The sequence below is a fragment of the Colossoma macropomum genome, unplaced genomic scaffold (genome assembly GCF_904425465.1).
Source record: "Colossoma macropomum unplaced genomic scaffold, Colossoma_macropomum, whole genome shotgun sequence".
Lineage (NCBI taxonomy): Eukaryota > Metazoa > Chordata > Actinopteri > Characiformes > Serrasalmidae > Colossoma > Colossoma macropomum.
In genome coordinates this window covers 41,797,576-41,824,028 of record NW_023494789.1, presented here as the reverse complement: position 1 = coordinate 41,824,028, position 26,453 = coordinate 41,797,576, and the positions used below count along the sequence as shown (strand labels likewise).

At 36.2% G+C, this 26,453-nt stretch overlaps 1 protein-coding gene across 1 annotated transcript; it reads right to left on the bottom strand.

The window, feature by feature from the left end:
• Positions 1–750: 750 nt before the first annotated feature.
• Positions 751–25,945, bottom strand: LOC118807655. Its single transcript, XM_036569690.1, has 15 exons — positions 25,782–25,945; positions 22,857–23,033; positions 22,652–22,762; positions 22,461–22,517; positions 22,128–22,277; positions 20,843–20,964; positions 11,089–11,156; positions 10,775–11,003; positions 9,802–9,853; positions 6,179–6,322; positions 5,946–6,056; positions 4,285–4,341; positions 2,950–3,060; positions 1,036–1,179; positions 751–792 (listed from the first exon to the last, which is right to left on the bottom strand). Exons 2-15 carry the CDS (start codon positions 23,007–23,009, stop codon positions 751–753), a joined length of 1,551 nt encoding a protein of 516 aa, XP_036425583.1. The 5' UTR covers positions 23,010–23,033; positions 25,782–25,945.
• Positions 25,946–26,453: the final 508 nt, after the last annotated feature.

Sequence of the window (26,453 nt, the reverse complement as noted above, 5' to 3'; positions counted from 1 at the left end):
ATACAACATGTACGGAGTAAGCAGTGTAAACAGTGAATATACAGCACTGTGCAGAAGTGTGAAGAAAATGATGTGTAAAGCTATTTATCTGGACAGTAAGTGTTTATTTGTACACAAAAACACTAACAGTACAATAAATACAAATAAACAAATAAATAATTCACTAAGGAACCAAACCTGCGTTCTTCTGGCTGTATTCTCTTAATATATTTGTAACTTTACTAAATACAGCACATTTTACTGCATTTACATTTATTTGTATTTATTCTAATGTTATGTTATAAAAAAATGTAGGGCAGAAATTTATTCAAAAGTTAACAGAGTTACATTTAAAATTTAACACAAATATATTTAGGATTTTAACAAAAATAACTTTGGAACTTAACAGAAAAATAAAATTAGACCTGAATAAAAACAAATTTAGAACTTAAGAGAAATACATTTAGAACTAAACAGAAATACATTGAGGACTTAACAGCAAAATGAAATTAGGACTTAACAGAACAATAAAATTAGGACTTTATAGAAATAGATTTAGGACTAAACCAAAATAAATGTAGAGCTTACATTTAGAACTTAAAAGAGATGCATTTTGGACTAAATAGAATTTTTTTGCCAAAAATACATTTAGAACTTAAGAGAAATAAAGTTTTGTACTAAACATAAATTCATTTGTAATTGAACAGAGAACCTTACAGTATTCAATTTAGATTTTTTTTTTTCAAATTTATGGTGAGTTAAGCGTTTTCCTCAGCCAGATTGTGTTTCAGGATTGCTGATGATAAACACGGCCTGTAACGGAAAGAACATCTCATCATCATTCAGTCATCAGATCACATTCACTCACATCACAGTGCACTCAGATCTGTGATAAATAATCATTTAATAATGTGTGGCTGCTCACTTACAGCACTAAAGGAAGAAAAGTCAAATATCTGAGAACACGTGGTGTTGAGTGAACAAGAGAACAACAGACATTCACACTGTATTTATTTCATATTATGTAGTATATATTGGAGGCAGCATCTTACTGACCGGCGCTCCAGCACAGCAGGCAGTGCAGGTGGCTTTGCAGGCGAATACAGAAGTGAAGATGGAGACAATGAACTGAAGCACAGAGAAAACCAGCAGCACTCCACTGATTCCACGCGACACACTCCAAACACCATAAGACAGTGCCTTGAAAAAGTATTCATACCCTTGAATTTTTCCACATTTTTTCATGTTACACCAACAAACTTAAATGCATTTTATTGGGATTTTATGTGATAGACCAACACAAAGTAGCAGGTATTGGTGAAGTGAAAAGAAAATTATACATGGGTTTCAAAATTCTTTACAAATAAAATTCTGGAAAGTGTGGTGTGCATTTGTATTTAGCCCCCCTGAGTCAATACTTTGTAGGACCACCTTTCGCTGCAGTTACAGCTGCAAGTCTTTTGGGGTATGTCTCTACCAGCTTTGCACATCTAGAGGCTGAAATTTTTGCCCATTCTTCTTTGCAAAATAGCTCAAGCTCAGTCAGATTGGATGGAGAGCAATTTTCAAGTCTTGCCACAGATTCTCAATGGAATTTAGGTCTGGACTTTGACTGGGCCATTCTAACACATGAATATGCTTTGATCTAAACCATTCCATTGTAGCTATGGCTGTATGGCTGTATGTATAGGGTCGTTGTCCTATTGGATGGAAGGTGAACCTCCGTCCCAGTCTCAAGTCTTGCACCCTCTAACAGGTTTTCCTCCAGGATTGCCCTGTATTTAACTCCACCCATCTTCCCATCAACTCTGACCAGCTTCCATGTCCCTGCTGAAGAGAAGCATCGCCACAGCATGATGCTGCCACCACCATGTTCCACGGTGGGAATGGTGTGTTCAGGGTGATGTGTGGTGTTAGTTTTTAGGTCAAAAAGTTCGGTCTCATCTGACCAGAGGACCGTCTTCCACATGTTTGCTGTGTCCTCTACATGGCTTGTGGCAAACTGCAAATGGATTCTTATGGCTTGATTTCAAAAATGGCTTTCTTCTTGCCACTCTTCCATAGAGGCCAGATTTGTGGAGTACACGACTAATAGTTGTCCTGTGGACAGATCCTCCCATCTGAGCTGTGGATCTCTGCAGTTCCTCCAGAGTGACCATGGGCCTCTTGACTGCCTCTCTAATTAGTGCTCTCCTTGCCTGGGCTGTCAGTTTAGGTGGACGGCCATGTCTTGGTAGGTTTGCCATACTCCTTACATTTTCGGATGATGGACTGAACAGTGCTCCGTGAGATGTTCATAGCTTGGGATATTTTTTTTTATAACCTAACCCTGCTTTACACTTCTCCACAACTTTCCCTGACCTGTCTTGTGTGTTCCTTGGTTTTTTATGATGCTGTTTGATCACTAATGTTCTTCACAGAACAGCTCCAGTTATACTGAGAATAAATTACACACAGGTGGACTCTATTTACTAATTAGGTGACTTCTGAAGGCAATTGGTCTCACTGGATTTTAATTAGGGGTATCCGAGTACAGGGGGCTGAATACAAATACATGCCACACTTTTCAAATTTTTATTTATTAAAAATTTTGAAAACTATGTATAATTTTCTTTTCAGTTCACAATTACTTGCTACTTTGTGTTGGTCTATCACATAAAATCCCAATAAAATACATTTAAGTTCGTGGGTGTTACGTGAAAAAATGTGGAAAAGTTCAAGGGGTATGAACACTTTTTCAAGGCACTGTACATTCCTGGGACCCTCCTTGAGGAAAAGCAGGGCCAACTGACAGGTAGCCTAATTGTTTTATCTAAAGCAATAGGTAAATGCTGTTTCCTGATGGACGCTCTAATAAACCAAATGCTAGAAAATCAGAGAAACATCAAACATAGTTGAGAAAATAAGCTCTGTTTTAGTAAACGGAAAAAAAAACATGAGAGCAGTTAAAAGTCCTCAGATTTCCCTCACCTGAAAGTTAAAGTGGTAATGCAAAAAAGGACACATGTCGATAGACAGCAGAACGATGGCTACTCCTGCAGCCACAGCACTGATTATATTCATCACCAGGGAGCTTCTCACCTACACACGAGGAGAAACAGAACAGTTCATAGAGCAGCACTGTTTATCACCCTCCTACCTCATTAATCACTGGTCAGTTCTTGACCACAAGACCACTGTTGTCCAGTTATTATTGGGGTGGTGGTCCATTCTCAGCACAGCACTGAGTCTGACATGGTAGTGTGTGTGGTGCTGGTACGAGTATATCATTTACATCAGTGCCACTGCTAGGTTAAGAGTGGACCAGCACCTCTGCGGTCAGAGCTGACCATTGATGAAGGACTAGAGAGTGGCCAAGAAAAACTGTATCAACAGATGAGTTACAGTCTCTGCTGCCAGATCTCTCACATCCCTCCTGGTTTATAATGGTGTAAATATATAGATGTATATGTGGTGTAAATTTTGTGATGGCCTTCATGCCTGTTTATCTATATTTGCTAGAGGTGTGAATCTCAGGCTGCCTCACAGTTCTGTTTTTGTTCCAGGGTGCCAAGATAAAATTCTAAAGTTACTCTCGATACAACTTCACGTTTATTTCTATACACTACACTTTGATATTTTGTATCATAACGTGATAAGGGGTACTCAAACAAACCCACCCCCCCAAAAAAAGGAACTTTACAGAAGAAGGAAAAAAGTGTTCTTAAAGTTTAATAGATGTTAATAAAGTAATTAATTATTCCATGTAATTTTGGAACATTTCTGTTGGTCGATCCATCATGATATTGTGACACAATGTAAAACTCACCTAGTTATGTCAAAAAATGAAAAAGAAAAATAAAGATACACTGTTTTGTCCCAATAATGATGATACAGTAGTAAGTCATAAAACACAACAAACACAAAAAAATCACCTGAAAGTTTTGAATGTTTGTGCCTTTGTGGCTGTTTCTTCTTTTTACGCCCCCTGCTGGAGAAATTCCAGACTGCTACACATGCTACATTTGTAAATAAGTCATTTCCCAAACCATGTCCAGTCTGCATGTAAAAAAAACCTGTTTTCTTTACCATTATAGCAAATAAACTCTTTAATCCAGCTATACAGTTGTATAAGTTATATTGTAAATAAGTATAAACAACACGTCATATACTGACAATAAACTTATATACGTTTTATATTTTGTTATTTTTTCTCCAAAGTGTTAAACTCAGCAAATAAATAGAAATTGTGCACTACAAAATAGCAGAAAATGTCATATTTAATTGTGGTCTCTGTAGGGAATTTGATAAGTTTTTTTTACATACCACAAACGGATGAGGCTGGTTTGCTGCAGCAACCGTCAGAGCACCAGAGCTGATATACTGTCATAGAAAACACAGAGGACCCCAAGAATTAGACTCTTTGTTTTTTTGGTAACACTGTACAAATGCCATTGAAAAGCCCTTATTAAGCCTCATCAAGCCAGTAGTTGGTAATTCACTGACTTCTCCTTACTACATTATTTAGCTTTATCTAAAGTGAAGTGCACATTTTTATTTGGGCATTATAATTGTAATCTTTGAACATCAGTTTCAGGGTCCATTTTTGCACCCCTATGAATCCTTATCAAGCCAATAGCTGGTGAATAGTCAATAGTCAACAAATACTGATTAACTGGCTGCTCATTACTACATTATTAAGCAGTAACTAAGCCTAATGAAGTACTTCCCAAATTGATTTTCTTCTGTACATGATAATCTTCAGCACAACACTGGAGAGGGGGAGGCATTAGGGTAGCCCACATTCACAACACAGTAACTGTTACTTCAATTTTACTGTGTGATGTCTATCACTGAACATAAAATATGAAACTGCAACAAAACAAAAGCTTGTTGTTTTAGTCTTAACACTGTTATACTATGGTTAATAACACTAATACTGTGTTATGTTTAAATGATGTAAAAATGGATCTAATTATTAAAATCAAAAACATTTTTTAAGAATGTTTGGGGGCGTTGCCTTGAGGCAACATTGTGCAACATTTTTGTATTGTCATAAAAGTGTCATAAAAAATATTTTTTTATTTAAATATTTCGAATTAAACTGACTAACTACATGTTGATCCTTAAAAACACTTGAAAAAAATGCAGATTCATTTTATTTTTGTTAGTTTCAAGGAAACCATGTTAATATGATGCAACATCATGACACAAAATTTTATGTAAAACATAAAAGTAGTCATTTTTAATTACTCAGAGATGGCTTTCTTTTTCCTGACACAACTGACGGCACTCGTAAAACACGATATATAGTAAAATTTAAGTACAAATTTGTATGCGCACCTCGTGTGGTGCAGTAAAATGTGCTTCACTTTGCAAGCAAATGTATGCAAAAGTTTGGGCTCCCCTAATCAAATTATATGTGTTGTTGATTTCTACAGAAATTCTTCACTAAAGTGTGAAGATTTTTTTTTTCACTGTAGAGGATGTTTTAACTTATTTTTTATTAGAAGGTCAAAAAAAGTAATCTAAACCTAAACAATCTAAGGGTGTTCAAACTTTAGCCATGCTCTGATGGAAATAAAAAGTCCACCAAATGACATGGTGACAGGGCATTTTGTTGGCTTATTAAAACTGTTCCTTTTTACCATTAAATCTTTTAATGTAATAACTAACTATGATGTCATTAATGTTAGTCTGTTAACCTGAGGCAACATCAGGCAATAGAGGGTTACTTTAGGGTCTTGACTTAAACAATACAACACTGTATGATATACAAATGAAAGTGCTCAGGAAAATGTTTCACCTCAGTTACTACTTAATAACTTTACTTTTTATCAAGTATTAAACAACCAATTAAATGCCAACTACTGGCTGGATAGGCCTAATAAGAGTTTTACAAGGGCATTATAATATCCCCCTATAATTTTTATACAAGTAAGAATCAAAGCATCCAGGGTCAGAAAAACAACACAAAGTGGACATACGATCATTGATCCCCAGCGGCTGATGTTACTGTAGCCAGACACAGTGTCAAAGTGGACTGCTGACACAATCCCAAACAAATAGGTCATGATCCCAATCAGTATCTGGACAGTCTGTGGAGAACAAGACGAGGTGTTCAGACAATCTTATTTGTATTTGTATGTCTTTAACAAACAAAATCATTCTTGTTTGTATCTGTATTTTCATACAAGAGCTGTGTTTGTACCCCTCTTACCCCCAGTGCTTTCGGCTCTCTGAGAGTGGAAACTTCCTGGAGCCCCCCTGGAGCTGTTTGTGGTGGGATCACATGGGTGAAGATGGTGAAGCCGTTTCCTGCATTTTCAACAGGTATAACATGGCTGGCCATCCTGAACACAAGCTGTTGAAGGGAATGAATGAGTGAATGAATGATTTTTATTGTATTGATTGTATCTTGTGATGATGGATGGACAAGTGGAAATAAAAGTCAATACAATCAAACAACATTAAGTCAAATGTACTGATCTAGTCTAATCTTACAATCCAGTTGTCTTCATTTTTCCTCAGAAAAACTCTGCGAGATGAGTAAATGATGTTTGGATAATATATGCAACGCATGAAAATGGCAAATTCACAATTAAAAATTTGACATTTACTAGCAAGGCGATATACATACATACAATTTGTACAGTGCCAATTGTACAAAACTTCATCTCAGCAGTTAGTGTTAGTAAAAACACTGTTTATCATTAGAATAAATACAAATAAACACTATTGCAGGAAAATAATAATGGCTTTCATTAAAATAGCTGAGATATTGTGAGGGGGTTCCTGATGTCTCTGTGCACTCCAGTCATCACATGGATTTGTTCAATTCCATCAGCAGAGCATTTAATATAACATAAAGTATTGATTTAAATCAGGTATTGGATACTAACAAAAACAGAAAAAAAAGTACTTCTTGTATATATTTTATTTGTATTTATGGTTGTTGTGTGCATCGTATTGTAAGCAAAAGCTTTGGTGCTCCTGGTTAAATAAAATTTTTGTTTTTTCCCAACAACGATGTTATTTCTGATTTCATTTTAGTGATTTTAGGAAATATTTTTAGGTTTTTTTTTTTTTGTATAAATTGTAAATAAGTATTTCATGACATTTTCTGTGTTCTAAAATTTAAAAATGTAATCACTTAACTGAGATTCAGACCTACAGATTGTTGGCTGAAATAATAAATACACTTATTATCAAATTTACCATGAACACACACACACACACACACACACACACACACACACACACACAAGCAAAAGCAGTTTGGCAATAGAAATGTTTTTCATCTTTTGAATAATATTAGAATCAAACCAAATAGAGGGAAACAAAACACTATTTACCTGAAGATGAACTCTGTTACTGTTAGCTCAGGGATCTTTATCTACAGGAAACCAATGCAGATTTGGAAACCAACTACAGAGCTGTTTTTGTGGGCGGGGTTGTGGCTAACTGATCTAAATGCCCCATGCCTTGTCTTATCTTCTATGTCCTTTCTTTGGTCTGGTTTTGCAACTGAACCCTTTTTTATTTTTTGAATTGTATCTTTCTATGTACATCATAGGATCATAGGATCTTCACTTCTGAATTCAGTTGCATATAAAAGCTTTAACACATTGCAACTGTATATTGTACATATGCAAAGGTTTGAACGACATGTTGATAAAATATGGCATGTTTCTGCAAATTTTACCACAAATTATATTCATTTTTTGGGGGTGGGGGGGTTCCCACCAATTTTCTCCCCAGTGTAGTAATTTCCAGTTCCACCCACTTGCTACGTCTCCCCCAGTCACACACTGATATTTGTTTTTTTCGACCATGACAATTTACAACAGGTACAGTGTTAGATATGAGCAGTGAATTCACAGCACTGTGAAGAAAATGATCTGTGAAGCTGTTCATCTGGGCACTAAGTGTTTATTTATTATTTGTACTATTTTGTGTTTATCTGGGCACTAAGTGTTTATTTACTATTTGTACTAAACACTGTGTTTATTTATTATTTGCATTTATTGTAATGCTGTACTAAGATAACTTTAGAATATATACAAATAAACATAAATAAAGTTATGAATGTGTTGGGAGCAAACAGTAAGAGGAACACAGGTTTGGTTCCTCAATGACTTGTTTACTTGTTTATTTGTATTTATTCTAATGTTGTGTTATAAAAATTTACGACAAAATATAATTTAGAACTTAACAGAGATAAATTTAGAAGCTAACACTGCCAAGCCTCCCGCTGAGGACGCCTCCTCTGCCTGTTCCCCTTTTTCCCTGCAGGATCACTTGAGTCTATGAACTGTCTAGAGGACTCCAACTCCCATGAGTCAGTGGGAGATCACATGACTCTTCTCACATTGCCATCTACCAATGAATGGAATGAATTCATTCCAGTGTTCCTCCTCTCTGGAATTCTAAGTTGTCCCACCTGTTAGTCATTACATTTTATACAATTACTCAAGCTGATTGGTTGAGAAGGGTTCTAACCGTGCTGTTATTTTGCCATAACATCACATGTTTTTCCACAAACACTGTATCACTCTGCTGAGAGGCCATTGCTAAGCAACGACTTTGACAGCTGTAGGAGATGCTCAAGCCATTTGAACATTTTTACTTGTTACTTTTCGCACAAGCAGAAAATGGATACTTTTAAGATCACATTTGACCGACAGCCGATTTGGTCAGACTCTGAAGATGAGACTACACTAAATTTCCAAACTGTCATTACCACTGAGGAAGCTTCTCAGTCAGCAGCTGTGATAGAAGAACAGCTAAACAACCTGGAATCAGCCAGAAATGAACCCAATACCATTCGTCAAACAAAATGGGCTGTAAAATGCTTTACAGACTGGCTGGAACAAAACAACATTAATATTGATCTAGCAAAAATTGACAAAACTGAGCTAAACTTGATATTGCCACAGTTTTATGGCTCAGTCCGATTTGGTCAGACTCTGAAGACGAGACTACACGTTTGGCGAATGGTATTCGGTTCATTTCTGGCTAATTCCAGGTTGTTTAGGTGTTCATATAGGTAACATATTTAAGTTTGTTGCCTGTTTTCATTTAGAAGGACATCAAACATATAATTTGATCTGTGGTGTTCAAGTTTTTGTATATGACTGTAGCTGTGCTCTCATGGAAAAAAGGAAAAAGAAAATCGTAAAAGAGAAAGTCCAAACCCTTTATTCAAACCCATCCTTTTATCACTAACCCTTTTATTGTAACAGATAATTATGATGCCATTAAAATCATGGAAATTAGTCTGTTAACCTGAGGCAACAGGCAACAGACGGTTAATTTGTGATCTAGACTTAAACAATACAACACTCTATGATAGGCAAATGAAAGTGCTCAGAAAAATGTTTCACTGTAGTTACTGATTAATAACTTTTCATCATGTTATAAGCAACCAGTTCAATACCAACTACTGGCTGGATAAGGACTAATAAGAGTGTTACAAGGCCATTATAATATCCCCCTGTATCTTTTATACAAGTATGAATTATAACCACCATCATGGTGTACAGGGTCAGAAACACAAACACAATATAACAATATAACACAAAGTAACACAAAGTGAACATACAATTATTTATCCCCAGTGGCTGATGTCGCTGTAGCCAGATATGGTTTCAAAGTGGACTGCTGACACAATGCCAAACAAATAGGTCACGATCCCAATCAGTATCTGGACAGTCTGTGGAGAATAAGACGAGGTGTTCAGAAATGATCTTATTTGTATTTGTATTTCTTTGATAAACAAAATCATTTTTGTTTGTATCTCAATTTTCATAAAGGCCAGACTTGTGTTTGAACCCCTCTTACCCCCAGTGCTTTCGGATCTCTGAGAGTAGAAACTCCCTGAAGCCCCCCGGAGCTGTTTGTGGTGGGATCACATGGGTGAAGATGGTAAAGATGGACATTAATAATTAATGAATTTATAATTATAATTATATTGTGTGATGACAGATGGACTAGTGGAAATGAAAGTCAATAAAATCAGTAGTTAATTCACTAGTTAATTTTACAATCCAGTTGAAGTAATCTGTAATCTTAATCTGTGATCAGCAAAATTCTGTGAAATGAGTAAATGATGTTTGAATAGTACATGCAAGTACTAGCCAGGTTGTATACATACATACATACATAGATACATACATACCTTACTGTACAATTTACACCTAAGAGAACTGTGTAAAATGTCATCTTAGCAGTTAGTGTGTTTTTGCTAGTATTAGAATAAATACAAATAAACATTATTGCAGGAAAATAACTCTTTTCATGAAAGTAGTTAATATCAGTATCATTATATCATTAGTCCATGTATCATATCATATCATGTCACCTATAATATAATGTTTTGTACTGTAGCATCAGCAGTAGAAGAAACACCGAGGAGGCCATGTTTCTGCTGCAAGCAGTGCTCTTTTTTAAACACACCAGCAGGAAGGCATATACAGAGCACTGAAACCTTGGGGGAAGTCACCACTAGCCACACACTTCACCCTGATGGTGACTCCCTGCTTACATGCAAAACACACTGACAACCCACATCCCATTTGTGCTTTGTGTGTGAAAATAAAATGAAAATGTATGCCTTCAGTTTCCTTCTATCTCCCAGGGTTACGATTATCTACTTATTGCTGTCTCTTTATTGTTTTTTATGCTTATTATATATATATATATATATATATATATATATATATATATATATATATATATATATTGTCTGTTATCCTATTATTACATGCGCACTCATGTCTTTGTCTTAATGTTTATCCATGGGAGAAGCTGCCACCTTAGGAGCAACTGAACACCAGCACAAGTGCCAGTGGAGGATCCCTGGGGGCCTTGGGTGATGCACATGAACAGCACCCTCACTGACATCGACAATGCAGTGAACAACAGAGAAAGTAGAAGGCGGCTGAAAGAAGTGCTGCTGCTGTTGCCCCCAGTAGCTCTAGACTTGATGGTGTGAGCTGTGACTTGCTGAGTGCAGTGCATGTAACGGCTGGCATGGAGCACTTCTGCATGGACAAGACCAGTACTCAACAAAAAAGAGACTGTGCTGAGCCAGGAGGTGTCATCTTGCTGAGAGAGGACTGGAGGCACCTGTTGTGGAGGAGTAGGAACTCTGTGGCACTTGGGCGGGACCAGGATGGTAGAAAGGCCTGGGGCTCCTGCAGCACACAGGCCGCAGCATGGGTCACACTTGGAGGCACATATTAGAGATTTTATTCAGGCTGTGTGGGTTGCCAGGACAGCTGACCATGCCACATGCTGGGGGGCTGGGGGGTGTTGCCCACTATGAACAACTGAATCGACTAGATCTGTACACAGACTGTTGACAAATATTTAATTAAGAGACAAAATCAAAATAGAACGAAGAGAATAAAGAGGGAGGGTAGAAAATAGAAAAAAAAAAAACAATGTGAAAGATACTAAAAGAGATTGAATAGAAGAAAGAGAGTGAATAGAAGCCTTGATGTCTGTACACATGCAGGTCTGAAGAGACATATAATATCATGCCAGTATGTTCATTACCTGAAAAGACAAAACAATATGCAAATAAAGAAGGTATGTATGTGTCATGCCTCCCTCCGGCTCTGTAGTCATTAGCACTCTGAACACTGATCCTATCCCAGATCTCAACTCCCAGAATCCTCTGGGAGAGCATGTGACACTCACCTTACCTGTATTAGCCAGTCATTGAGCAGCCTTCAGATCCCGGTCACCTGAATTCTTACCGACTGCACCTGACTGTCATCACTGTACCCTAAAAAGATTGGTTCACTTTGCTCACTTTGTTTGTTCTAGTGCACACCAAGCATTCTTTCTCTACTGCTACTCTGTGTTTGACCTGGCTTGTTTCTTTTGACCTTGTTTTTTATCTTGTCCTTTTTGGCTTAGTCTAATGTTTCTTATTTTTTTGTCTCTCAGTTTTGACCTGAACTATCCGTTTAATATCTATAATGATTGTTAATAGCCTCTGTCTGGTTTTGACCCTCGCCTGTTTTACTACTTTGTGTTTGATTGGTCCTCGTTACACTAAAAAAACAAAATAACTCTTACTTTTACTGTGAGCATCTGGTCTTCTCAGCCACATAACTCCAAAAACATAATAAAAAAGAAAGGGTTGGGATGTGACCTAGCCCACGCTTGTGGGAGAATAGCCCCATATTGGTATTTTATGACCAGCTCCAACTGTGTAATGTTAACATGTCCCACATTTTACCCCAATTGTTCTGCTCTTTCCGCCAGATATATATTGTAATGTTGTTAGAGAGAGAGGCCATTAAAGAGAGAGAGAGAGAGAGAGAGAGAGAGAGAGAGGGAGAGGGAGCAACAGTACGCAACAGTGCACATTTCTCACACATTTATGTAAAAAATGCAAATCTCCTGCATAAACTTGCACTCATTAGAAAAGACAGCCAATCCTTACCTAATGTTCTAAATGCAAAATTGGCCTTTACATGGCCCAAAACCATAATTAGTGCTTTATATCTGTATTAATATGAATGATTCTTACACTTAGAAGCTGAGAAGAAGGTATGTCAAGTCAGTGTCATTGTCTACCTTTTCTCAATTAATGAATTAAGTATATTTCTTTAGTTAAAAAAACAGATGTAGTCAGGCAGGCAGGTTTGGAGGAATCAAATTGCAAGTCATTTATCTGGACAAAATATTTTATAAAATTCTGGTCGTCTGTTGGTTGCTGGTTGTGAAATTGTGGTTTTAAGTCAAAGATATCTAAAGTTTCTTGGCAGTTTGAGGTGCACCCAAGCTTTAAGCTTCTTCAGTTTTTAAACCAAAGTGACATGGCTTGGTGTGCTACTTTGTAAGGTTATGTCATGAATTCCTGCAAATGACTTTAGCTTATCCAGGGGGAGAAGTCTTTTGTTAAAAATCTAGAAAAGAGAACAGCCACCTCGTGTGAGGACATTACTTTTATTTTCATAAAAGAAAAAGGAAATAATACAGATCCCTTTCCTCTTTATGGAAGGCTGTGACCTGCTCAGCCCCCTCTTTAATTATCTGCTAATCACAAAGGTTCACATACTTTTGCCATTCACAGATATCAATCAATCTATCAGTCAACCTTTATTTATGTTGAAGGAAGTTTGCGCCTGTCCACCAGTCATTTGCATGTTCAGCAACTGGTGGTTGAGTCTGACCACAGTGGCGACTTGACTAGTTTGCTTTGTATTATGACTCTGATATTTAGTCTAGCCCCTTCTGGCCTGATTAGCCTCATGCAGACATTAAGACTTGTCCCGCCCTGCTGTATGTGCAATAAGATCATGATTAATTTGTTTTTGTTATTAATTCAACAGCTAATTATTCAATTTTACTTTCATTGGCCACTTTATTAGAAACACCTACCTTGTACTTCCATTAACTGGCTACTTTATTAGAAACACCTACCTTGTGCTTCCACTCATTGGCCACATTATTAGAAACACCTATCTTGTACTTCCACTTACTGGCCACTTTATTAGAAACACTTACCTTGTACTTCCACTTATTGGCCACTTTATTAGAAACACCTACTTTGTACTTCCACTCATTGGCCACTTTATTAGAAACACCTACTTTGTACTTCCGCTCACTGGCCACGTTATTAGAAACACCTACCTTGTACTTCCACTAACTGGACACTTTATTAGAAACACCTACCTTGTACTTCCACTCACTGGCCACTTTATCAAGATCTCATTCCTTATAGCTCCGCTACACTATAAGAATTAAACAAATATTGAGGAACCCTTGATAGTCTACAAGTTCTTGCACCTGAAACCTTACTGGGTTTTTTCAAGGCCCATTCTTCAGTTCTAGATTCCTGGAGGAACTGTCTTCTTTTGAGTGAGCCCTTTGGGGATTCTTCGAAGAGCTGATAATCCTAAAGGGCCTATTTTAAGAACGCTAGATTTTTAAATCCTCTTGTATTCCAACAAGTTCCTTGAGGAACCAAAAAGTTTGCTGATGCTGGTCAGTAATAGACCTCAAACCTCAAAATAAATGAAAGTTCCTTGAAGAACCTAGCACTTTAAAAATGATTCCTTCAACCATACAAAGAGATTACAGGCTTTGCTGGATAAAGCTGAACCTTGTACATTACTGTAGGTTCCTCAGAGAACTGCCCTTTTCAAGAAGGTTCCTCGAGGCTCCCTAAAGGGTTCTGCCAGTGTGGCAAGCTGAGGAACCCCAAAAGGTGCCTTGACTGTCCTTTCAATTTTACAGTGTACATGGACCGACCATTTCATTAAAACCACCTCCTTGTTTCTGCACTCATTGTCCATTTTATCAGTGTCTCTGACCATATAGGAGCACTTGGACCTTTTCGCCCTGTTTTCACCCTGTTCTTCAGTGGTCAGGACCTGAGCAAGACCACCACAGAGCAGGCATTATTTGGGTGGTGGTCTATTCTCAGCACTGCAGTGACACAGACATAGTAGTGTGTATGGTGCTGGTATGAGTGCATCAGAGACAGCGGTGTTGCTGGGGTTGTTACACACATCGGTATCACTGCTGGGTCAAGAGTTACAAAAGAGCAGCTCTGTGCTCAGAAACTGACCATTCATTAAGGGTTAGAGGCTGGCCAAAACAAAATGTGCATCAAAGTTTAGGGATTCAGTAAAAGGGGGTTGTTATAAAGTGGTCACTGAGTTTATGACAGCATTGACCCAAATTACACTGCCTTGCCAAACATGTTAATTTATATAAAGTTTTATTGGAAATGCAGCACAACTTGTGTTTACTTACCACACAGGGATGAGTTTGGTTGATTGAAACTATACACAGAGCACCAGAGGCGATATACTGGTATAAAAAATGGAAACAAAACAAGAAGCTTTGTTTTATCAATTATGAATGAAGATCACCATTTAAAATCAAGAGGAAATGAAGACAACGTAAAGTGAACCTACACTACATGATCCCCAAAAGGTGACACCACTGAAGACGGACACTGATTCAAAGTAAACAACTGACACAATTCCAAACAAGAGCGTCATGATCCCGATCATTATCTGGACAGTCTGTGGAGAACAAGAGACAATCAGAGCAAAGTGTAAACATGCCCAGTGTAAATATTAAAGAAAACTAGGCCAGAACTGTTTTACCCCCAGTGGCTTTGGCTCTCTATTCAGAAGTTTTTAAGTGGGCCTCCAGTGGAGACTCCGGCTCCAGTCCCAGGGCCATATTGCTCTGTTCCTCCTGGTACCACATGGGTCACAATGGTGAAGCCATTTCTTGCATGGTCAACAGATACAACACTGGCGGCCATCCTGAACACAAGGTACTGTATACAATGTGAAGGCAGTGAAAAAATATTTTAAACAATCAAAAAAGATTAAACAAAGAATTCTTGTAATACTTACTGAATTATTTCAAAATTTCCAACAGAGAAATAGACACAAGTTTTTAACTAAGAGAGAGAGAGACAGAGAGAGACAGAGAGAGAGAGAGAGAGAGGGAGAAAGAGAGAGAGATTCAGTCTTTATAGGATCTACATTGTCATGTTAGTGCTAAGCTAACGGTGATGTACATTCAATTTTCTATACTGTAGATTTTTTCAATTTTCTAATACTATAAAGATCAAGCTTAAACACTCAGATTATTGGACATGCATGTAACATATTTTTACTTTGTTTATTGCAGTATTCAGTGAATCTAGTAGAAAGTTTACTACTTAAGTTGAAGTGTCAGTAAATACTTTAACTTAAAGCCTAATTGTGAGTATTGATTAGCTGTTGAAATGATCACATTTCTGAAAAAACTGAAATTCCTCTGTTCGGACTTGACTCCTTAAAAAGTATTTAAGATACAATTTAACTGCAATTTAAAAACTGCTATTTTAACCCTTAGAACCTGAAACATGCCAGTAATGTCATAAAGCTGTGACGTCAGCATCAGTGAGTAATTCGGCTAGGAAAATCACCCAAATTCCTGATATTATTGCTCTGTTTTTCGGCCTTCATATTTCAACAAACAGTTACAAAAGCACAACAACATGATTCACACACCAAATCACTCATCAGACTCTGCCCTCACCATCCAGAGTGATTTCATCCACCTATGACCATCCATCAGCAGCAGTCCCGCTCCAAAATCACCCACAACCCAGTTGGCATTGTCCCAATCCACTACACCACTGCACTTTCCCTCTTTCCCTCAAAATCACACTAAAACACATTTTAACAGATAACAATAAATATGACACTGTTTATTATAAAATTAAGAATATTTAGGTCTGTCTTTCAGTTTACATTGATTATGAGTGCTAAACTCTATTTGTACTTGAAAATTGTAAATAAAATCTTGCTAAGTTTCACAGTTTTAGCACTCAGCATGAGTCCATGAGGACAGAAAATCAATAAAAACATGGCCGCCTTGTGCTAAACGTTTATTTTTACTTATAATAACCAGTAGAATGAACCATTAGAAACTAACGATTTCTGAAAAGCTATCTGAGGTGCCACTTGTTTTCAAGATCTCAATAAGCAAAAAAATAAGAAAATTTGCAGGTGCTAGGTAAATTCTTGATCAAAAATAAGCCAAATTCATCAAGATATCAAATTTCTGTTAGCATTTCCATTTCAAATAATGGCATATCTGAGTAGCCCAGGATCCTCTGAAAATAACAACATATGGTATGTACTTTATAATTGCAATTGTAGTTGTAATTGACCCAAAATACCATTCTAGGCTTCTAAGGGTTAACTCTTTCATTCCCTAATATTTGCGTACACATATACATTATTCAGAAAAGAGAACATTGTTGATTACAGTAATATACCACTGTCAAAATATGTAGTCATGAAAAAAATCTAAAAATGCAGCATAATATGTCATTACTCTAAACAAACATTACTGAATGAGTGCTGTAAATATTCAACCAACATTGCTGCTAGTAAGTTTTTGATGTGTGGTTAATCTGTTTCTGGGAAAATCTGTGTGATGTGAGCAGATAACGTGAGTCATACAATGGAAAAATTGATGACATTGTAGCTCCTTTCACACACTGTGGTCATTCAAAGAGCTTTACAAATGATAAAATACAAAGATAATTCAAAATTTAAAACAATGGACAAAATATAAACAGGATTAAAACATGAGTAAACAATAGATTTTAAAAGAGAAGAAATTAGTCATTAAATTAGAATCAAATTAAAAACTGCATTAGGATAATAAAGTGCCCTTACAGGACTGATGCACAGTACAGCTAATATTTGTGCACAAATACACTATTCAGAAAAGCAAACTTTGGGCCTTATTCACTGATCATTCTTGAGAAGAAATTTCTTCTCAAAACCCACTTGTGCAGTTTTCATGAAGTGTCCGACATTCACTCGTGTTTTCTTATTTAGGGTTTGTTCTTTGGTAAGAACAGAATCTACACACACTCATGAGCACGAAGGTGAGAACAGTTCCGCGCTTTAAGAACACGTCATGAATCAGATGTACACTTTTTCTTAGGACGCTTCTCAAGGACATATTTAAGAAAACTTACTGGTGAATGAATGTAAATGTAATTTTTTAAAAGCATATAATGTAAAATGTACTGTTGCATTTGTATTTTTTAAGTTGTATTGACTTCATACACACTTGCTTTTATCTAAGCGCTATCACTAATGCTAACACTAACTATACACTACTGGGATTCCAAGGGGTGATATAAATGAGCACTTAATGTAGAGTTTTGACTGAGTTTTTACATTCATGGCCTGAATGTCTAGTTCCAATAGTCTCAGTTCCCCAATGGATTTTAACACTTAGAGTTCTGGTATTACTATCAGCATTTTACTACCATATTAAGATGTCACTATATAGTCAGTTGCATAGTTAGTTATACAATGAATTAAATTTATATTTGGTTTGCATTCTGAACAGATTGTTTTTTATTTTTTTAAGTTGCACATATGCACAAATTTGAAAAAGACAATAAATAAATAAATAAATAAATAAATAAGTAAATAAGTAAATAAATAAATAGGTTAGGAATTAACAGAAATATAAAGATTGGCTTTCTTTTCTAACTAAGGTTAGCCTAAGGCCTTTTTTTTGCGTCACATTAACCCAAAGTTAGCTAGCTAATAAGCAACCAAGTAAACACAAAGATTATGGTAAAAAAAAAAACTCAACAGCCAGCTATACTGAACATAACTGGCCACAAATCCACATTGTATCTTCACTCTAAAAGCTCTTTGTGAGCTTTTAGTGAAAAACCTGTTTTCAGCTTCAGAGGTTGCCATCTTTTGTTACTTTGCAGAGCAAGTAAAATCAGAGCCCCAAGGTCTGATATGTTTGGCTTACAATTTGGAGGGTCTGATTGGATTAGATGAACCAGGAGCTCCACTGTTCATGTTATTTTAGTCAGTATATTGTGAATCTGGAGAGGTGGTTGCTTGGCTGAATATTGAAGAATGAATGAAAATAAACAATAGATGATTTGAGCCAAAAATTTATTTGGGAAGGGTGAGCTAAATAACATTTAGGGGGAGGGCTAAACCCCCTAAAACTGGCCTAGCGAGACCCCTGCTGTACATGCAACACTAACTTTAAAAACGAATTATTATTGTTATTGTTGTTACTGCAGCTCTTAAGGAAGACAAATATAAGCCTATTCTTTATGAAGGGTGTTCATTCAGTTAATCAACTCATAAATAATATTCTGTACCTTTATTCAAGATTGTTGATTCAGATTGAGAGACACATCTCTGTTTATAATGGGGTTTTAGTAAAAGTTATATACATCTGCAGTGAGGAATAATTCATCAAATGTGCATGATGGTTTTCGATTGCATGCAGTATGGCTGTGACTGGCTAGAAAAAGGAATGACTGAATGATTGATGTCCTTCAGGAAAGAGGCTTGATTCCAGCAGTAGTTCTGTAAATCCAGATTGTTCGAGGCTAAGTTGAAGCTAAATTTTGCAGGCTAGTAGCTGTGGTGATGAAACAGCATTAGATAAAAAGGAAACATGATAAAAATGATAATAGTTACTCACAGTGTCAATAGAGTTGGCTCTGCTAAATTTATCACCAAACTTAATTTGCTTAAAGGCTGTTGGCAAGTTCCATTGACTCCCCGCACATCTGACATTTTAGCATATGTGACGCCTGACAGTTTTCTACAGTATACAGTTCTTCTGTTTGGTTTACAAAATGCTCCTGCCACTTTTCAAAGATTAATGAACCTAGTACTTACTGGAGTTTATAACTGTAAAGCATACTTGGATGATATACTATTCACATACTTGGGCTGACCATCTGCGGACTCTTTCTGAGACTCTTTTTCTTGTTTACAAACAGCATCATTCACACTATATCTGGCAAAATGTGAATTTGCAGAAGCTGTGGTTACTTATCTAGATCGGAAAATGGGTCAAGGTCAAGGTTGTCCACTGAATGCCAAAATCTCTGCTATTTTGGATTTTCCCATGCCTACGAATCAGCTTGAGTTAAGGCGATTTCTAGGTATGGCAGCATATTACTGTGCCTTATGTCGTAACTTCCAGCTTTGTTTCTCCTCTTACTGCTCTGGATTGGTTATTTGTGTGGTCAGAAGAGCATAAACTGTCCTCTGATTCTGTTAAAGCTCTCTTTTGTAGTTCTTCAGTTCTTGCTGCGCTAGACAACACGGATGTGCTCTTTAAACTTAAAGTGGATGCAAGTGGAAAAGGTGCTAGTGCTGTATTGTTGCAGGAGGACCAAAACAGAGTGAAACATTCTGTTTGTTATTTTTCTAAGAAATTTAATAAATATCAGGTAAACTATCGTACAATTGAGAAATACTTTGTGACAGAGCAGGTGTTATTGGGGTGGTGGATTATTCTCAGCAATGCAGTGACACTGATGTGGTGGTGGTGGTGTGTTAGTGTGTGTTGCACACAGTGCTGCTGGTGTTTGTAAACAAATCAGTGTCACTGCTGGACTGAGAACCAAATCATCCAGCCAACAGCATCCTGTGGGCAATGTCCTATGACCACTGATGAGGGACTAGAGGATGACCGACACAGTGTTTAAAAACTAATGAATTAATGATAATAGGCAGTGAATTTAGAAACAGGGAGATGTTTGTAATAAAGTGCTCAGTGAATGTATAGTTAAACTTTAGAACTTAACAAAAATAAATGTAGACGTTAACAGACTGAAATGTAGAAAATTAACCACAATCAATTTAGAACTTAAGAGAGAAAAATAGGAGTTAACAAAAAAATTTATTTAGGATATTACAAAGATAAATTTAAGACATAGCAACAACAAATTTAGAACATCACAGAAATTTATTTAGAACTAGAAGCAAGAAATTTATATATTATCAGTGAAAAAATTAAGACAAAAATGAATTTACAACTTAAAAAAATATTTCTGAGGAAGAAAATATCAGTTTAGAACTTAAAGTAGCAATTTGTAAGATTTTTAGTTTATTCCAAAATTAACAAAAATTATTAATAGAATGTGAAGAAATAACAGTTTTGACATTACGTCAAAGATGTCTATGTACCATGATGCAGAGATATCTATTGAAGTAAGCATGCAAACCAGATAGCCCCAGCCTGTCCTGTCCTGTAATACCACTTTGTAACTCAGGGGTGATAGTGAGTCACTGTAGCGATTTCTCTTGGTAAGAAAAGGGGTAAAGTTTGTAGAGTGTGAAGAGAAATATAATTTAATATTTTCCTCTTTTGAAAATCTTAAAATTTGAAGCATTGTCAGCCAGATTGGGTGTTTCAGGAGTGTTGCCTATGAAGAGAAAGAGCATTTCATAATCATTCAGGCATCAGATCAGATGAAAATTGTGTGACTGCTCACTGACAGCACCAAAGAAAGAAAAAGTCAAATATTTAAAAACCCAGTTAATACAGCATCTGACTGATCGGAGCTCCAGCACAGTGGGTGGCTTTGTAGGTAAACACAGAAGTGCAGATGGAGATGATGAACTCGAGCAGAGAGAACACCAGGAGAACTCCACTGATTCCACCTGACTGGCCATGAAAAACATTCATCTGTTAACTGCAGAAAAGTGTAAATTGTCCACTGAAAAAGCTGATGATAATGATAAAAGATCTCTCACATGAACATTAAAACTCTGATAAGTACCACAAACATTCTGCAACTCAGGATCGATGAACATTTTCTGTAAAATATATTCTCTGAACAGAATAGGTTAACTTATCTACATTTCACAAATAGTAGGGCTTTTCAAACTTTTGCAGATGTTTCTCTGCATACTTTCTTACCCTGTTCTTCAGTGGTCAGGACCCCATGGACCCTCACAGAGCAGGTACTATTTGTGTGGTGGATCATTCTCATTCTTAGTGTGTTAGTATGTGTTATGCTGGTCTGAGTGGATCAGACACAGCAGTGCTGCTGGAGTTTTTAAACACCTTAGTGTCACTGCTAGACTGAGAATAGTCCACCAACCAAAAATATCCAGACAACAGCGTCCTGTGGGCAGCGTGACCACTGATGAAAAACTAGAGGATGACCAACACAAACTGTGCAGCAGCAGATGAGCTATCATCTCTGACTTTACATCTACAAGGTGGACTGACAAAGTGGGAGTGTCTAAAAGTGTAGACAGTGAGTGTACACACCACCTCATCAGTGTTACTGCAGTGCTGAGAATGATCCACCACCCAAATAGTACCTGCTCTGTGAGGGTCCATGGGGGTCCTGACCACTGAAGAACAGGGTAAAAGGTGGCTAACAAAGTATGCAGAGAAACAGATGGACTACAGTCTGTAATTGTAGAACTACAAAGTGCACCTATATAGTAAGTGGAGCTGATAAAATGGACAATGAGCATAGAAACAAGGAGGTGGTCATAATGTTATGCCTGATCAGTGTATATACTAGCACACAAGACAAGGAACACCCGGGATTCATGAGAGGGTAGGGCTAGGAAACAAGGAAGATGTAAAGGCTGAACTCAGGGCAGGACAGGGGAGGAGCTGACAACAAAAGCACATGGCACTAGAATACAAAGACACATGGTAGATGTAAGCAAAAGCAGATGTCACAGAGAAACTAGGAAACAAAGGCAAAAACAAAGAAAGACAGGGACAGAGAGAGAGAGAGAGAGAGAGAGAGAGAGAGAAAATGTTACAGCAGCACATCCAGAGCAATTTAATCAAGAGATACACACCAACATTTCACAGTAGTCTTCATAAGAATCTTGATCGGAACAGAAATAAAGTGAACGTTTTAGCTGACAGAACATGTCAAATGACAGCAGAACAATGGCTACTCCTGCAGTCACAGCACTGATTATATTCATCACCAGGGAGCTTCTCACCTACACAAGAGGAGAAACAAAGATGGAGGTGGAGCAACAAATGAGGGGTTTCAGATAAAGTGGACATTGCGCATTAACTTATGATAACATTTTTTATATATCCATTATCTTTCCAAACATATTAATTTACAATAAAATCTCACTAATATAATCAAAAATACACTACATGCTGTGTTTACTTACCACACAGGTATCAGCTCTATTGCCTGCAGCAACAGACAAAGATCCTGAGGTGATATACTGAAGAAGAAGAAGAAGTAGAAGCAGAAGAAGAAGAAGAAATTGAAAATGAAATTCGTTTTGTTTTTGTCACATTTGGATAAAAACATAATCAGGAAATACAGGAATATAAAAGCAGCACAAAGAGAACCTACAAAACATGATCCCCAGTAGGTGACGCCAGTATAGGCACCCACATGTGGAACATAGACCGTTTTAATAATGCCAAACAAGAGTGTCATGATCCCGATCATTATCTGGACAGTCTGTGGAGAAGATAATCAGAGATAATCAAGCAAAGTAGACATGTAAACATGCCCAGTGTAAATATTAACGAAAACTAGACCAGATCAGTCTTACCCCCAGTGCCTTTGGCTCTCCTTCCAGAAGTTTTTTAACTGAGACTCCGCCTCCAGCCCCGAGGCCATATTGCTCTGTTCCTCCTGGTACCACTTGGGTCACGATGGTGAAGCCATTTCTTGTGTTCGTGACAGGTACAAAACTGGAGGCCATCCTGATCACCAGCCTGTATAAAATCTAATGACAATAAAAAGAATAATTTCTTGTTTTAAATTTTCTGAAATGAATGTGATTTTCCAGCACTGAAAAATGAAAATTTTGTCGAATATGATAAAAAAATATTCTCACTTGTTCTATGATTAATCTTGTAGTACTGGAAGAAATCTAATGTCTATAAAGAACAACTGTGTGTGTGAAATGTGTGAAGTCCAGGACTACAAGACTGACGAACAGTTTCTATTCACAGGCCATCAGGCTTGTGAACACCTCTCTCACTACCTCTTCCCCCCCTCCCACTGACTGTACCTTAGATACACTGTACTGCTTCTGTCAGAATACTACTGTTTACATCTGTTACTTGCACAGAACACTACTGTTTACATCTGTTACTTGCAACACGCACTTTATGAACCGCTGCTCTACAAACTTGCACATACGCACACTTAACTTTTCTTTCAACTTTGCACATATAATTGTATTTTTTTACTTTAGTTTTTAGTGTATTTCTACTTATTCAGTGTATATAATATGTTCTTATACTTTCTATTTTTTCTAAGATTATATTGGTGAATGGAGGAACAGCAAAGTAAGAATTTCACTGTACAGTATAACTGCCTGTTTCTGCTGTGAATATGACAAGAAAACTCTTGAACTGTACACCAATGTCAATTAATTCTCAGGAAATTCATGCAATGTAGTCTGATCTCATAACTATTCAGTTTGATTTATAATTCTCTAAGAAACGATTCAGTGCATTTTGGAATAACATTTGATGCAATAATTGTATCCAATAATTTGGTACTATTACTACTGAATATTATTTCAGTAATAAAAAAAATTGAAATATATAGATTATTCTACCATACTGGTCCAATGTCAGAGCTGAAAACTAAATGACTTGGACTTATAGTCATTCGACTAAAACTTAGTCACACTATACCTTAATGATGTTTATTATATTAAAACAAATGATTTAACGTTCCATTATGTACTTTCCAGTATGAAAATACTTACATGGCATCTACAGAGGAAATTTTTCTAACACTTACTACTTCAATAGTTGTTGTAATTCAATTACCACATTAATACAATAGTATTACAAGATAAACTGTTTGCAATAAAATCTTTTCGAACAGAATCTCAACACGTCAGATAACTCTTCACTTATTACAAGCTAAACCTGCTTTCCACACATGAAGCCAGGGGGGGGCGGGAGGGGTTGGGATTTTGAGAAACACTGAATTTGATGCAGGAAGAAGAGCTGTTTTAAGTACAGGGTCAGCTGAAAATGTGAGAGGAATTTGTCAACAACATTTTCCTCCGTAAAAATTAAATTTGCTTTTCTAACAGAAAAATCAGTCAGAAAGTCCAAACAAATCAAAACATGACTTTTAAATGCAGCTGTAAATCGGCTGTGTGGGTGAACGTGGATTTTATACATGTTAAGAAACATTGTTGAAAATCCAGTTTCATCCACTTCAGTGCATTTTATAAATATGCCCCAGTTTCTTCAATATTATTCTTGATATTTACATTTTAACCTGAAACCAAAATGCCTTTTGGAGAAAGAAATTATTCTTCGTTTTGATTCACTTAAATCCTGTTATAACTGTCTATCAGGTAATAACATTGTTAATCGTCTTATATATACACAGGAAGCAGCTACTTTTAAATACATTTAAATACATTCTTCTCTCATGTATATGCCTAAATGTGGTATTTCCTTTGATATGTAAAGAACATGATCTGATAAAATACATTTTAAACAAACACATGAATAAAAATATTCGTGCTTCAGTGGCCTTTTGTTATTTTAATTTATTTTACTGAAAAATAGGCATTTCCATAGTGATATGAAAGGCATTCTAAAACTATCGCAGTGCATCCAACAATAAATGCAGCATGGATCTTCTTTTATACAGTGACAGGAAACGCAGCTCACAAAATGCTCCAGTCCTGCATGCTAATCCAATCTTCACTTTTTCAATGATAAGAAAATGCGCTGAAATATGATGGAGGCTTATTTCCAATATCAACAAGGTGATTTTCAGTAAAGAAGAATATAGTTGTACGCAAAAGTTGGAAAACCCCAGTTTGCATGTTTGGTGGCTTTTCTTCGTTAAAGTAAGTTAACATATCCTGTACATTAAATACACTTAGGTATGTAATTATATTTTGATGTTAAATTGAATGTTACATTCAGTAAATAAACAGTAATTGTGCCTTAAAGTAGGCAAAAATGTGCTCCCTGTAGAGGATGTGGTAACTTACTTACACTTACAAAATCAACATAACATGCAGTTTGACCAGGGCACACAAATACTTACAAAAATCAACTGGACTAATGTTGTTGGATGTTAAAAAAGAAACATTTTTGAAAAAGTAAAGCAATTTTGAGACAAAATTTTTAAAACATTTCTAATTTAGTTTTATAGTGGACATTTTAATTTCATAGTGGAGTTAAAGGATATATTTTTATATTTTTATTTTTTAAAAATAGTAAATACATATTTTGTGTCATTTCTTGAGTTCTACAAATGAAAATTAAATCACTTAACTGAGATTTACAGCTACAGTTTGTTGGCTGAAATAATAGATACACTTATAAGCAAATTACTACTTTGATTATATTTTAACACACACGCACACACACACACACACACACACACACACACACACACACACACACACACATAAAAGCAGTAGATCGGCATTAGAAATGTTTTTATCTTTAGAATAATAGAAGGAAACAAAAATACTATTTACCTGAAGATGAACTCTGTTACTGTTGTGGCTCAGTGACGTTCGTCTACAAGAAACCACTGCAGATTTGGAAACCAACTACGGAGTTCTTTAGGGGGGCGGGGTTGTGGTGAACTGACCAAATGCCCCATTTCTTGCCTTCTCTTCTATGTCCTTTTTTAACCACACCTGTGTTCTTAAAAACAGATTCTTTTACAGTATGTTTTTTCATGTATATTTATTCTAATGTTATATTGTGCAAATTTTGGGCAGAAATTAAATTAGTAGTTAACAGAAAAAAATAGGACTTAACAAAAATAAATTTAAAATTTAAAAGTGACTCATTTAGTACTTGGCAGTATTTAACAACAATTCATTTAGGACTCAACAGAAAAATAAAATTAGGACTTCATAGATATAAATTTAGGATTTAACAGAACTATATTTAGAACTTAACAGAAATACATTTAAGACTTGATAGAAAAATAAAATTTGGACTTTTTTTGGAATTAAAATTTTTTTGGACTTAAAAGAAGCAAATTTAGAACTTAACAAAAAACAAATTTAGAAGTTAATAAAATACATGTAAGACTTAACAAAAATAAATTCAGAGCTCAAAAAATAAATTTAGGACTTGAAAAATTTAGAAATTAAAAGAAATAAAGTTTTGTGCTAAACATAAATAAACTGGGAATT